The sequence below is a fragment of the Mastigoproctus giganteus genome, chromosome 11 (genome assembly GCF_048544385.1).
Source record: "Mastigoproctus giganteus isolate SK-2022 chromosome 11, ASM4854438v1, whole genome shotgun sequence".
Lineage (NCBI taxonomy): Eukaryota > Metazoa > Arthropoda > Arachnida > Uropygi > Thelyphonidae > Mastigoproctus > Mastigoproctus giganteus.
The window spans coordinates 69,196,032-69,208,821 of record NC_143585.1 but is presented as its reverse complement, the minus strand read 5'-3'; the positions used below and the strand labels follow the sequence as shown (position 1 = coordinate 69,208,821).

At 35.7% G+C, this 12,790-nt stretch overlaps 1 protein-coding gene across 4 annotated transcripts in view; it reads left to right on the top strand.

The window, feature by feature from the left end:
• LOC150078095 (teneurin-m-like) overlaps window positions 1-12,790 on the top strand; it is a 287,032-nt gene that overhangs the window by 218,124 nt on the left and 56,118 nt on the right. For all 4 annotated transcript variants that reach the window (XM_090384887.1, XM_090384889.1, XM_090384888.1 and 1 more), the window contains exons 9-14: window positions 5,011-5,122; window positions 5,382-5,486; window positions 6,974-7,168; window positions 7,309-7,518; window positions 9,083-9,268; window positions 10,266-10,412. In XM_090384887.1, coding sequence (XP_090241013.1) covers window positions 5,011-5,122; window positions 5,382-5,486; window positions 6,974-7,168; window positions 7,309-7,518; window positions 9,083-9,268; window positions 10,266-10,412 — 955 coding nt within the window. The remainder of the gene's footprint in view (window positions 1-5,010; window positions 5,123-5,381; window positions 5,487-6,973; window positions 7,169-7,308; window positions 7,519-9,082; window positions 9,269-10,265; window positions 10,413-12,790) is intronic.

Below are 12,790 nucleotides of genomic sequence, written 5' to 3'. Positions count from 1 at the left end.
GTGGGGCGGAGATTTAATGGGATCACTAATTCTCCCTCTTCTCTTCTAGCAAGTGTACGATATCTCCTATTTTATTTAAAAACTCGACAATTTTCTTTTTTATTTCTTTTTTAAACCACCGAGAGGTAACAAAGTTACTCCCCAGGGTAAAATAACAACTTCGCTCCTTGACCGGCTTCAGGTTTTGAATTTTTGAGTAAAGGAATTTATGGTTTCAGAGACACGAATATGTTTTTAGATATCCAAGATGTCAATCTACAAATGCGTATTTTTATTTTTCCAAAAACGAACGGTTTATATTACTAATAATTCAGAACAGTAACGAATTGGGACGCAGCTACCTTATCTTTTTTCTTTCTTATTTAGTAAATCCTGGAAATTTTCACGATATATATAGCGAACTAGAGGGGAAACTTGAAATAGTAACTTCTAGAGAACATCTACAACGATAAAGAGAAGAGAGAGATGTACAAATCTCCCGGTTACTTTTATCAGGGAATTGGTAGTGTATATAGAAAATAAATGGACCGATTAGATGGAACTAAAGATACATCTTCTCCCCCTCTTTCTCCCCTTATATAAACGTTTTCTTATTTTTTTTTTCTCGGAAATAAAGAGTCATAAAGTTCCTCAATATATCCGCAGTACTTCTTCCATATTTATACCTTTGATTAGCGGTCGCATTCCGTTTAAGGTCTCAAGGCATATTATCCTCTCTCTTGCTCATGTTCAGAACGAGTAATTTTGTTTACTTCATGTACGCTTATGATTTTGGCTGCTTGCCAGTTTGCACAAGTAGTTTCGTATCTACCCTGCCGTTATTTCCTCTTCCTGTGTGTTTTTCTCCTTCCTCTCTTTAAGCCAAAGCTAGTTTTCCTTCGATCATAGACTACCCTAAACGGCTCATCTTATCTTCATATTTCCTTCAAGATTGATTCCATCCTACTTTCTACTTTGGTCATTTATCGGCCCAAGTTTCCTCTGATAATCGAATACGTGTCGCATAATTCGTAACTGGAGACTCAAATACACCCTTATCGCTGCCATAGATCCGTACGAGTGTGGTGCAGATGCTTGTTATCAGTGGGGGATGGAGACTGTTAGATGTTGCTATCTGAAAAATGTAACATAAAAAAATTTCTTGCAACATTTAACGCTAATAGGTGAAATCATTAATGTATCTGAAAAGTTTTAAGAAAAAAAAAGCCACGGACCACTTTAATTGTGTGAATAATCTTCATGTGAGGTAAATATATCATAAAATTCGCGAAAGAGAATACCACGTTATTCAGGATGGAGAAAAACTTATTTCTTTTTAGAAATAAACCTTAGAGAAAGACTACATTATCATTCTGGAGTGTAGTTTTCCTTGGGGACTCCATCTTTATCTTAAATACTTCACGGTTGTTTGAATTCTTTATCGACTCCAACTGACACCGTATTCTTTTGAGTTGCAATACTTCAGTTTGGTTTTGAGGTTCAAGACTGCATGACAGGTGTTCCCTCTCCTACCATACAGTTGGGATGCCTCTTCAGATAGTCTGAAGAGGCGCCCTCTAAAAAAACTATTATGTAGATGTTGATTTTCAAGTCATAACGGAGTCAGAGGTGCCATGTGGCTTCACGAACAAACAAAAATATTTTTTCCCTAGGAGGATTAAGAATAACTTGTGGTCTTGTGCAAGTTTGCAAATTTCCGGCCAGAGATAATGCTAATTTGATCTTGATCTTATATTCTCCTCTACCTCGACCATCATCATCACCAACCATTTTCAATCCACTGCAGGATGAAGGCCTCTCCAGCAACTTTCCAGTTCCTTCTGTTTTGTGCAATGGCCATCCATTTACTACCCACAAACTCGTGAATTTCATCCGTCCATCTCCGTTGTTGTCTTCTAGGTTTTCTTTTAGCTCCTTTTGGGTACCATTCTGTTATTTTTCTAGTCCATCTGCCATTATGTCTTCGAGTTGTGTCCTGCCCAAGTCCATTTCAGTTCTTTAGTTTTTATAAGAATGTTCTTCACTTGTGTTTGCTGCCTAATCCACGTGTTTCTCTTCTTATCCAACAGTCTGGCTTATAAGATGGTAACGTGATATTAAGCTAAAGACCATCTAGTGCCATAAACAGAACACCAATGCATGTGTGTACTTATATTAATCTACTTCTGTATCATTTGAAACAATGCATCTTTTAGCTTTCTAGCGATATACATCAACAGAATAACAACTTCAATAAAAGTAGTTTAAATAATTAATATTCGTTGCTCAGAATTTCCATTTTTTTTAGAATTCTATTTTTAAGAATGCCCTATTATTTCTTAAAGTCTGTTTTCATTTTTAGCTATTACAGAAAGTTTTGAAGTTTTCCGAGCAGAGTACCCACATGAATTTTCCTCAGCTCTTCCTTCGACTACACAATTACATCGGCAACATAAAAAAACGATACACGTTGCATGCAGCCTCTTGCAAAGTTCCCAGATTTCTGTGAAACGACACAAAGTTTTTGTCATTTTCTGTTCAGGTGTGTATTTCGTTGCCATGGTAGCGGAAATGCGTCCGTCGAATAACACCGCAGATTTTAAGTTGATTGTGGCGGAAATAAGGGAACGAAGCTGAAAAATATAGAGCTCAAAATTTCATCTCTCAAAGCGTGATTGCTTGTAACATCCTTGGGAAGTCCTGCACGCACGCCCTACATGCTGGCTGGTGGTGCCTGCTGCGCCTTGTGATATTATACAAATTATGGTCCATGCTTAAATTGCCCAATGGAAAATGAAGATAAGTCGCTATGAATTGCTTCTCTATTTAAAGACGACCTCATGATTGATGTAATAATCCAGAGTAAAAGTTTCTGTTTTGTATCGAGTATTTATGTATTATCTTAAGCGTTCGTATAGAAGCATACACTGTGCTACAAAAGTCACGGGACAACGCTCTGTAGCCAAACGATGAGCACACGAATATTGATTGGTTGTCATGTGGGGGAAAATGCCTTCTCGTACTATTTCTCGGGAATTAACCCTTGTGCTGGGTATCTATGAGGTCCCAGAAGTTGCTTCTTTGCTTGTAATTTTAATAATTGGTAGCCAGATAATAGGTACTGAATCTTCGGCTGCCAGAATTCTCTGAAGCATCTTCCTAAAGGACCTGAGAATTTTCTAAGATCCTTTTGAAGTAAAAGTACATTTATTTTTGAAATGTAAAATATTGTTTTTTTTATTTATTTTAATTCCTAGTAATAGATCTAGATGTGATGGTGAAATGTGCCACCTGCTGGAAGGATCTTTTGAAGCTTGAAGTTCTGCTGATGAATACTATCATTTTCATATCCACCATCAAGGCATTCAGAGGAAGATGCTAACAGTGGCGAATAATTTTTCATATCATTTTCTCAATCCAACTAAAAAGATATCCTTGAAAGAGGGTGCACGGCAACTGCATTTTACTCAATATATTTTGCGATACGTTGTGTGGACGACAATTGTAAAATAGCAGAAATGAAAAGTTGATTCTAGGCAACTTATTCTTCTTATACAAAAGGCCTTTTTATAATTGGAATAAAAGAAGTTATATCTGAGCAGTGTAAACAGGCAATCAGGACAACCCATGGTGTCCTATTGATGATTCATCTAACAATATCCTGTAGAGATATGGAGGTCATAGTCCTACTGTATAAGGCAATTGTAAGACTACATTTGGAATACTGCGTTCAATTATGCAGACCTCATCTGAAAGAAGACATTGAGCTTCTTGAAATGGCCCAAAGACGGGCAAATGTGATATCGACAGAAGGGCGACCATACGATGAAAGACTTCGATTATGTGGGCTACAGAGCTTGGAAACTAGGTCCCTCAGAGGTGACCTCATTGAGGTTTATACGGCTCTGAGGGGGTTAGTAAAATGAATGAATGAAGGTGGAAAAAATTCCAAAAGTAGGGGTCACAAATTCAAATTACAGGGGAAGAGGTTTAGACTAGATTTTAGGAAGTTTTTTTTTAGCAAGCGCGTCTTTTATTACTGGAACAAGTTGTCCTCGCAGTTGAGACTGACAGTTTGAGTAAATTCAAAGGTAACATATGTGTTTTCTTAATTACATTTTTTCCGGACAGACCAGCAAAAGCCTGTGGCTTCCTTGTAGTGTATGGCTACTACTATTGTTTATCACAGAGCAGACTTCACGAAGTTATACGCATGCCTCATTTGCATAAGGTCAGCTTAATACCCCCGATACATCGCCGAAAATACCATGGTATACTCTTCATGCGTAAAGTAACAAATTACTTGATTGATTCGCCTCATATCTACCAACCTTGTACTTTAACACGCAAAGGCTACATGCTCCTGGCACATTGCGGTTATCCCAGAATTCCATGGGACGTGATGCTTGGAGAATAAATCTTTTTGGGATTTTAAGAAACAGTTAAAATATATTGTAGCCGGAGTTGTTTATTTTTGGTGTATTTCTCGTTTATCATTTTAAGTTTGTTTAATTAAAATTTTACATTGTATAAGAAATGTTGTTTTGTACATTTTGTATACTGTATTATTGGCTTCTGATTATGAGGGATTCGTTTCTGCGTCATATTAAATCCATAAGTTGCTGCAATCTGTTTGCTACCCCTGTAAATGACGCATTCCCTCAGATCTTCAATTATTGCAAAACTCTTACAGCGAAGCAACTTCTACAGGGGAAATGCAGACTACAATTGAACAAACCGTGTATTTATTCCCTTATTTCATCCACTTCAACGCAGATAAATGCTCTGCTAACTACTGGAACATACATCTCACCTCTGTGTGAGCATTTCCGATTATTTATATCCGCCATGTTATGCCCTTCCAATATTTCCTGACTGTACTGTTGCCTAAGAGAGAGTTAAGATGAAGTAGTAGCTACCATTAAGAAAACAATAAGTCTGTAGCATCAATATTTCACGAATGTACTTTTACATTTCCTTCTAGAATATCTTCTAGCCACGTAAAGAAAATATTTCAACTTCTTTTTTTAGCCTCGCCAAGAAATCAGCTTTATTCATTATTTAGAGCCAGGGACGTGGTACTTATCAATCATTAATGACGAAAGGAACGCTGTTACCATTGGTTTCCATCCTGCACTGGCACGTGAGTACCTTTCTCGTTCATGCAATTCTTAAACAGAGATTTACAGTTAATACCGCGATGTGTCTGCAGACAGTGCACGAAGATAATGCTAAAATTTTGGGGTCGATATCAGTCAATCACGGTTTAGCGTAGTTTTAAACTTGAAGAAAAAAATGAGTTTAGTACACTCAGATAAAAAAGGTTAGGGCGCATTTATTTTAAATTTATGCTTCGATTTTTGCAGTTGGATGTTGCTGATATGTAGCATTTATTTTTCCAGGAGATGTGTCGACGTCATGTCCTAGCAACTGCCATCACCATGGAAACTGTCATCTTGGAAAATGCCATTGTTTCCCGGGGTACATTGGTCACGACTGTGCTGACAGTGAGTACAGAAGCATCTAAATTATCCTCTCAGATGTCTTCTTTTTAGAAAAAAATAATAAGCGGGAAAGTTTAATTCATTAGTTGTTTAGATTCTTATGTCTTTCAAAACATATTGAAGAACGTTCACAAGGAACAGTTTAATTTCAATTTTCATATCAATTTTAGATTCATATCTCAGTACGAATGATGGCATATACGTTCAGTTTACTGTTCGAGTCAAATATTCTGTAAAATCATTTTGTATAAAGAGATAATGAGCAAGGAGAGTTATGTCATCCTTTAAAAGGAAACTTTACACATAATAATTTCTATAACAAGCAATCACCTTCTAGATGTTGGGAAATCCTCCATAGAGTACGATAAGTCTTAAGTTCTACAATATATTTGCAATAAACTTACTGGATGCATAAGATAAAATCAAAAGCATAAGTATTTACAATAAAATTATATAACTTTTAATTCCATGGTAGCATTCGACAATGATATGCTGTGCGCTGCCTTCTTCTATTGTCTATTCATTAATCGGACCTCCTGTAACCGTTATGCTGGGTCATCAGAGGAAGCATGTGATAATGAACCCTTGCGAAATGTGCTCCATCTTCTGAAAGTAAAATATCTTTTGCTGTGATAGATGCAAATGATATCTTATACCTTTTAAGGCAAATATGAATGATTGACTTTTGCGTGAAGTTTGTAAAATTGGAAAGAAGTTGGATCTTATCTAGAAAGTTTTTGTATTGGGCGCATTAAGTAGGACATCAGTATTCAGGTTACAAAAGCAGTTTAAGCGTGGCAAAGGGTTGATGGTCAAGGACTATTTCTTTCAACAGAAACGGTTAAACTGATCAATGATTGTTCCAGAATGTTCCTATCCAGAATAGCAGGTCCGGTCTCAGAACTTTTCAGACTCCTCGTAAAAGATTGATGAGATATTTTCTCTGGATTTTAAAAGTGTGCAAAAATGTTTGCTCGAATAGAACATATTCTTTAGAGCAAATTAACCAAACTTTGATCATTGATAATGGATTCATAAAAGTAATCAGAAATTAGTCATTTGTACCCACCATGATCTATCGAATGAGTCAAGATATTCCACAAAAAAAGCACATGATTCTAGAAAGTCCACTGATAACGTATTTATTCTTATACCATCGAAATTCTTACCCATCTTACAGTTTCTTCGAGAACAAAATTATGAACTAATTTTTTTAAAAAAAATCCCCTAAGTGCAAATATTCTTAATTATTAGCGATTTTTTTAATTTGGACATTATTAATCGTAGTATTTTAATACTTTAAACTCTTAAATGGACATTATTTACAAGGTTATTTATATATAATCGCACAGTGAGTGAAACAACTTTTAATTTTGAAAAAAATATTGCTCAATAATACTGGCAGCACATGACTTGAATTAATATCACATATCATTCTTAGAAGAGAGGCATTTTAGCAACACAAACACGTTTTTTTTCTTTATTTATAGGTGTATGTCCAGTTCACTGCAGCGGGCATGGGCGTTACATGCAAGGGACGTGCCGATGCGAACAGGGCTGGAAAGGCGTTGAGTGCAACGTGCCACTGACGGAATGTGAGACTCCTGATTGTAATGGACACGGAAAATGCTCTGATGGGAAGTGTTCTTGTGAAGCAGGCTTCAGAGGGCAGCATTGTGAAGAGGGTTAGTTTTATGTATTTCTTATATTTATTGTTTTATTCTTACAACAGACTCATGTTTAATATTTTAGTAATTTAAGGAATATTCACATCTATAGATGTTTTTTGTGAGTTACCACATAACCCATTGTTTTGTTGATGCAGTCGATTGCCTGGATCCAACTTGTAGTGGTCATGGGGTGTGCGTCCAAGGGAAGTGCTGGTGTAAAACTGGGTGGAAAGGAAGCAACTGTAGCGAAGGTGATGACAGATTAACTCGATGTTTCCCTGATTGCTCACTTCATGGTGTCTACGACTTGGACAGTGAAAGCTGCGTATGTTTCGATCTTTGGACAGGGCCTGATTGTTCTCGAGGTAAGATACTAATAAATGTTAAAACCTCACTTAATTTTAGATTATATAAAAATTCAAAAATTAAGTGATCAGTTTAAGGTAAAAGTTTAAAATTAATTAAATTTACTGTCGATTTCATTTAAACTAAAACGATACTGAAAATAAAACAAACCGATTTATCCTTAGGCTTAAAATATTATATTAAATTTATATATTTTTAATTTTTTTATATTTATTTAAAAGGCAAAACTTTTATGTTGATCACTTCGATTGTTAAAGTTATTTGTTAATGCTAAATTCGACTGTTAAAACCAATTGTTAAAGTTATTAATGTTAAATTCGATTGTTAAAGTTATTAATGTTAAATTCGATTGTTAAAGTCAATTGTTAAAGTTATTAATGTTAAAGTCAATTGTTAAAGTTATTAATGTTAAATTCGATTGTTATTAATTAAGAGTCTTAAAGAGAATACTGTTGCAGTTAATGCTATTGTAATTTAAAACAAAAGAAACGTTAATAATCACATCATTAATTATTTAAGTTCAATTTATTAACTTTTAAAGAGCATCTATTTACCAATTTTCATTTTTAACGAATTTACTGAATTAATTTTGATTAATATACCTTTCACCTTTATTTAAACCAAAAAAAAAATCAAATTTTATTATTAATTAATGCTAGGGAATCTCTCATTTCTGTTCTTTCATTTACTCTTTTAATTCTGCCTATTAAATATTTAAAAATATATAAAAAAGGTAATTTTAAAAGATGGGGATTCCCTTTATTTCTTATATTATCGGAAACTCTAATTTTGAATAATAACCCCCTCTTGTAAGCGAACTCTTTCCCCGGATTTAAGAAACTGCAGTGATTATAATGTACTCACATTATTACGAATATGAAAATGCGGTATTCATTACATTAATGGCCTAACAAAAGTAGACAAGAACATTGGATCTCTCAATTTCAGAACACGCATTAATCATGACTCTGTCTAAGAACGAAGGACCTTTTACAATGCAATGAAGGTCGAGTTTTATCAAGAATTTCGGATGAAAAGTCCATGTTTTTTGTTTGACATATTCGGTGCCTACTAGAACAAATTACCCTAACATTAATAGGGTAGAAGATAAAGAAAAAAAGTCTAATTGTTATAACCTTCGAAAAGTAGCTCAGTAATCGGTGTTTTTGGCGCACTAACTGTAAAAGGTCTAATTAGTCACAGGCCTGTGAATTTTTCGCATGAAGAGTTCGATAAAAATCTCTCTCTCTAGCTAGTAACATCCCGAAGAAATATATAGGAGAACATTATCTTCCTTAGATATAGACAGTTTCAGAATCATAATTATGGTTTTATGTAACCTATACTAGACGAAATAATTCTTTGGCATTTATTGGGTTGTTTAGTCCGAATTTCAATAATTGTTGATGATTTTATTGATTTTCCGAGTTCAAAAAGGAAAGATTTTAATGGGTTACCAAACGTTTGGTTGAGAAAAAGTTCCTTAGGTTAAAAATATGCAAGGGTCAACTGACAGTGCGTTCCAGTATATCTTATTATTTAAGTATTTGATGAATCTTTCAGCCAAATGCAATCTCGACTGCGGACCACACGGACATTGCGAGGAAAGTCGTTGCCGCTGCGAAGAAGGGTGGACTGGAGATCACTGCGACGAAAGAAGCTGCGATCATCGATGTCAAGAGCACGGCCAGTGTCACAACGGCACGTGCGCCTGTCGCCAAGGGTGGATGGGAAAACATTGCACAATAGGTGAGTTGGGTTTACAAGGGTTGATCAGACTTTTTGAACAAAGCGATAGCCCATGAAAGAATTTGTTTTGATTAATAGCAAGGGTCATCTAAAAAGTGTGCATTTGTAGGAGATTATATGGAAGAAACATTTATCATTGAATAACTTTTTGGAACATTCACCTAACCTTTTTTTTTATCAAACCTCGTAAGGATTCGGTTTATAGCCTCAGCCACCTAATTATAACGCCATCAGACAAAATAAAGTTCTGTTTATTCTGTAGTTTAAACACGTTACCTCATTATAAGGCATAATTCAAAAGACTTGCCTCGTTTATAAAACATAAAGACGTTAAATTATCCATTGGGACCATCGGTATATCACAGTTCGTGAATATTTGAGGAACTACGCACTTCTTCACCAAAAACCTATTTAAAAGCAAACCTGTATTCAATCTCTCGAACACCGTTCCTTAGCACCTACTTTACTTAGGCAAGTATTTTAATCGCATGTCCCAAAATGGTCTTTCGCGAACCCATTTTAGAAAACTGCATTTTCTATAAAAGATGCCCGAAATCTCTGATGTACACACGTAGCTGCAGAATAATCGCAGTTTGTAAACATATATATCTTAAAAGGCTTTTATAGCGAAATTTTCTTAAATAGCTGCAGGTAGTTTGTCAGAGGGAAGGTGAGCTGTGGTATAAATAGCTAACGACATTATTTCTAGGAGGCGGTGTTCCTAAACATGTCGCACGCCTGTGTGCGTGCCAGGATGGCTGAGTTATATCTACTTAAAGTTCTGAAAACTTTCTATTAAACATTCAGAATCCCTGTTTTATGGCATTGATTTTCGTATATCAGTAAAGGCCGAGAGTTGTTAAAAATGACTCCAGTCTTACATACTTTCCTACTGTGTATACTTTTTATCTTTAGATAGAGAAAAGTAATGTATAAATGTTTAAACGCATGTAGCTGGTATCTGATTGGTGCTTATTCTTTCTTTCTCTCTGGCAAGATGGATGCCCAAGGGAATGCAGCGACCACGGACAGTGTTCTCTTGATAACGAAGTTTGGTCATGTCGATGTGACCCCGGATGGGGTGGACGAGACTGCATTGTTCCCCAAGAGACGAACTGTCGAGATGATATCGATAACGATGAAGGTAGGCGATTCATATATCTCTCTATTTGTGTGGCTTTTAGTGATAAATCATGTCTTCTTGTCAGGAAAAAGGCTCACATACGAAGGAACAGTGCCGCATTAATTTTGATTTGTGATAAAAGATATGGAACTTCTTCAGTTTTCAATTTCATGAAGCTATCGTAACAATAGAAAACTTTGTTTGGGAGAAAAAGGAATTTATTCCTGAGGGGAGAAGGTAGGGGTCGAACGCAACGCTATTTCTAACTACAATATATTTAGCCTCACGTAATATCAGAGGCAAAGATTTGCTGTTTTCATGCACTCTGAATAAGTCATATTTCTTTTGTTGCGAGTCTAAAATAACAAAATAATGAGGAATATTGGTTTATTCTACTAACTAATAATATATTTACTAATATACCATAAAGCATTGTTTTTTTGAAGGCTACTGTATCTTTGATAAAGATCGAAAATGTTTATATGAAGTCAGGGCAGTCAAATAAAAATAATTCCTAATTTTCTTTATTAAAATAATGATAAAACTAACACTCAAACCCAAAAATAAATAATAAGTACATAAGTAAAAATGATTATAAATAGATTAATTTATAATAAAGGTGTTAATAACTCAATGGTCCTGTTTTCCAGGTTGTTTCTTAAGGAAACTTTAATAACTCAATGGTAGTTTCTTTTCCTGATTGTTTCTTAAGGAAATTCAGTAGCCAACCATCAATTTTATATAACTGTTGAAGCGGCTTCGAAAAGTGATGCTATGAGGGTGTTATCAAAGGCTGCTTCCAAGACAAAGTAAATAATTGCTGTCTCTGATTTTTTTTTTTTGAATTCAGAGAGTTTTGGTAATTATCAGCAAGCTTGTAATGGTGGATCATTCATGCATGGCAGAGTGAAGCTGCAGAGGTTTGTGAAGTAGAATTTTACTCGTGAGTAGTTAATATAGATGTTTCTAGGGGGGTTTCGTTGGCAGGAGGGATGTGATATCTGTATAAAGTATTCCGGATGAGATAGTACCGCTTTCTGACCATTTGATGCCTTATGTTTTTCAAAATCGGTGGTTGAGAAAGACATCAAGGGACTGAATGAATTTAGTCCCTTGATGCTGAACTCAGGCAGAGAATTTGCGCCGGTTGTTCTTGTGGTTGGTGAGCAATTGATTACTACGATGAGCTGCTTTCATGTGATTGGCATCAGTACGAGGTCGTCTCTGGGAACCCCATCATCATGCATGTGAAACTCCGAGGCTTAACCATCTTGCATTGTGTTGAACTTGGAAATGAAATGTAACACATTTCCAAACTGCTCTGCAGGGGAGGTTTTTTTTTTTTTTTTTGTTATGCTGAGGAATAGGTGGTAATCTTTCTTCAAAGTGGCCTCTACGTGCCCTCTCATGATGTGATTAAAAGCGGTTAAAGCAAGCCCTGGCTTTAAAGTAGACCACATTCTCTCCGGTGCATGACCAGACTTATAACGCTTATGAAGCTCTTGTTTTTTTCTAAACTCCACTGTTTCTGAAGCGGTATATTTTGATCGATAAAGCGTTCGGTTACCAGTGCTGTTGGTAACTGAATATCATATTTCGGTAGTGGAACCCATCGCATTTAAGGGGTTTTTAAAGCAATTTCTTTGGTTGCATTCATTTGAGCAAAGTTTTCATAAAACACACCCGAGCTGCCCGATAGTAACAGCTGGTCTAAAGTTGTCAGCTTGGTGCGAATACTCTGCATGTACTCAGAGTATTTTTATGGTTGTTGGAACACTGTAACCAAGCCACTGGCTTGGTTACAGTGTTCTCTGTGGAGATCGCCTGTGTCCTCTCAATTCCAAGAGGGATATGTTGACCTTATACAGCAATGTTTAAATTATGAAATAAGAATTTTTTTAAAATAATTTTTAAAACCGATTACTTTATACACTTTGAATATCTCAGTGTTTTAGTGCACGAAATCATCAATAATGTACCTCCGTTTCCAAGCAAAATGGTCTAGGATCCGTCGAAAATAAGGGTATCTCTAAATGCCACACGCTTTTAGAGTATAATCACATCATCATAGAAGCTAGATGGCGCTACAGCATTCTGACTGGATACAGCAAAGTGTGACGGCAAGGATACTCTGCTGCTTCGCTCAATAAGTTTATTACTTCTGAATTTAAAATGCCTAAAACATTTCTGTAGAGAATTTCCAACTGGACGAACCGCATTTTACATGCATTGTAGATCACGCACACGCACACACATGAATATGGCAGTTTTACTGACTTAATCCGTATTTAATGCGCAAGAAAACATATTTGCTTTGGTTTAAAAGCAGTTGCGAAACTACCTTTGCTTCTTATCCTCAATAATGTACACAAAGTTTGTCACAAACGCACAGAGAACTT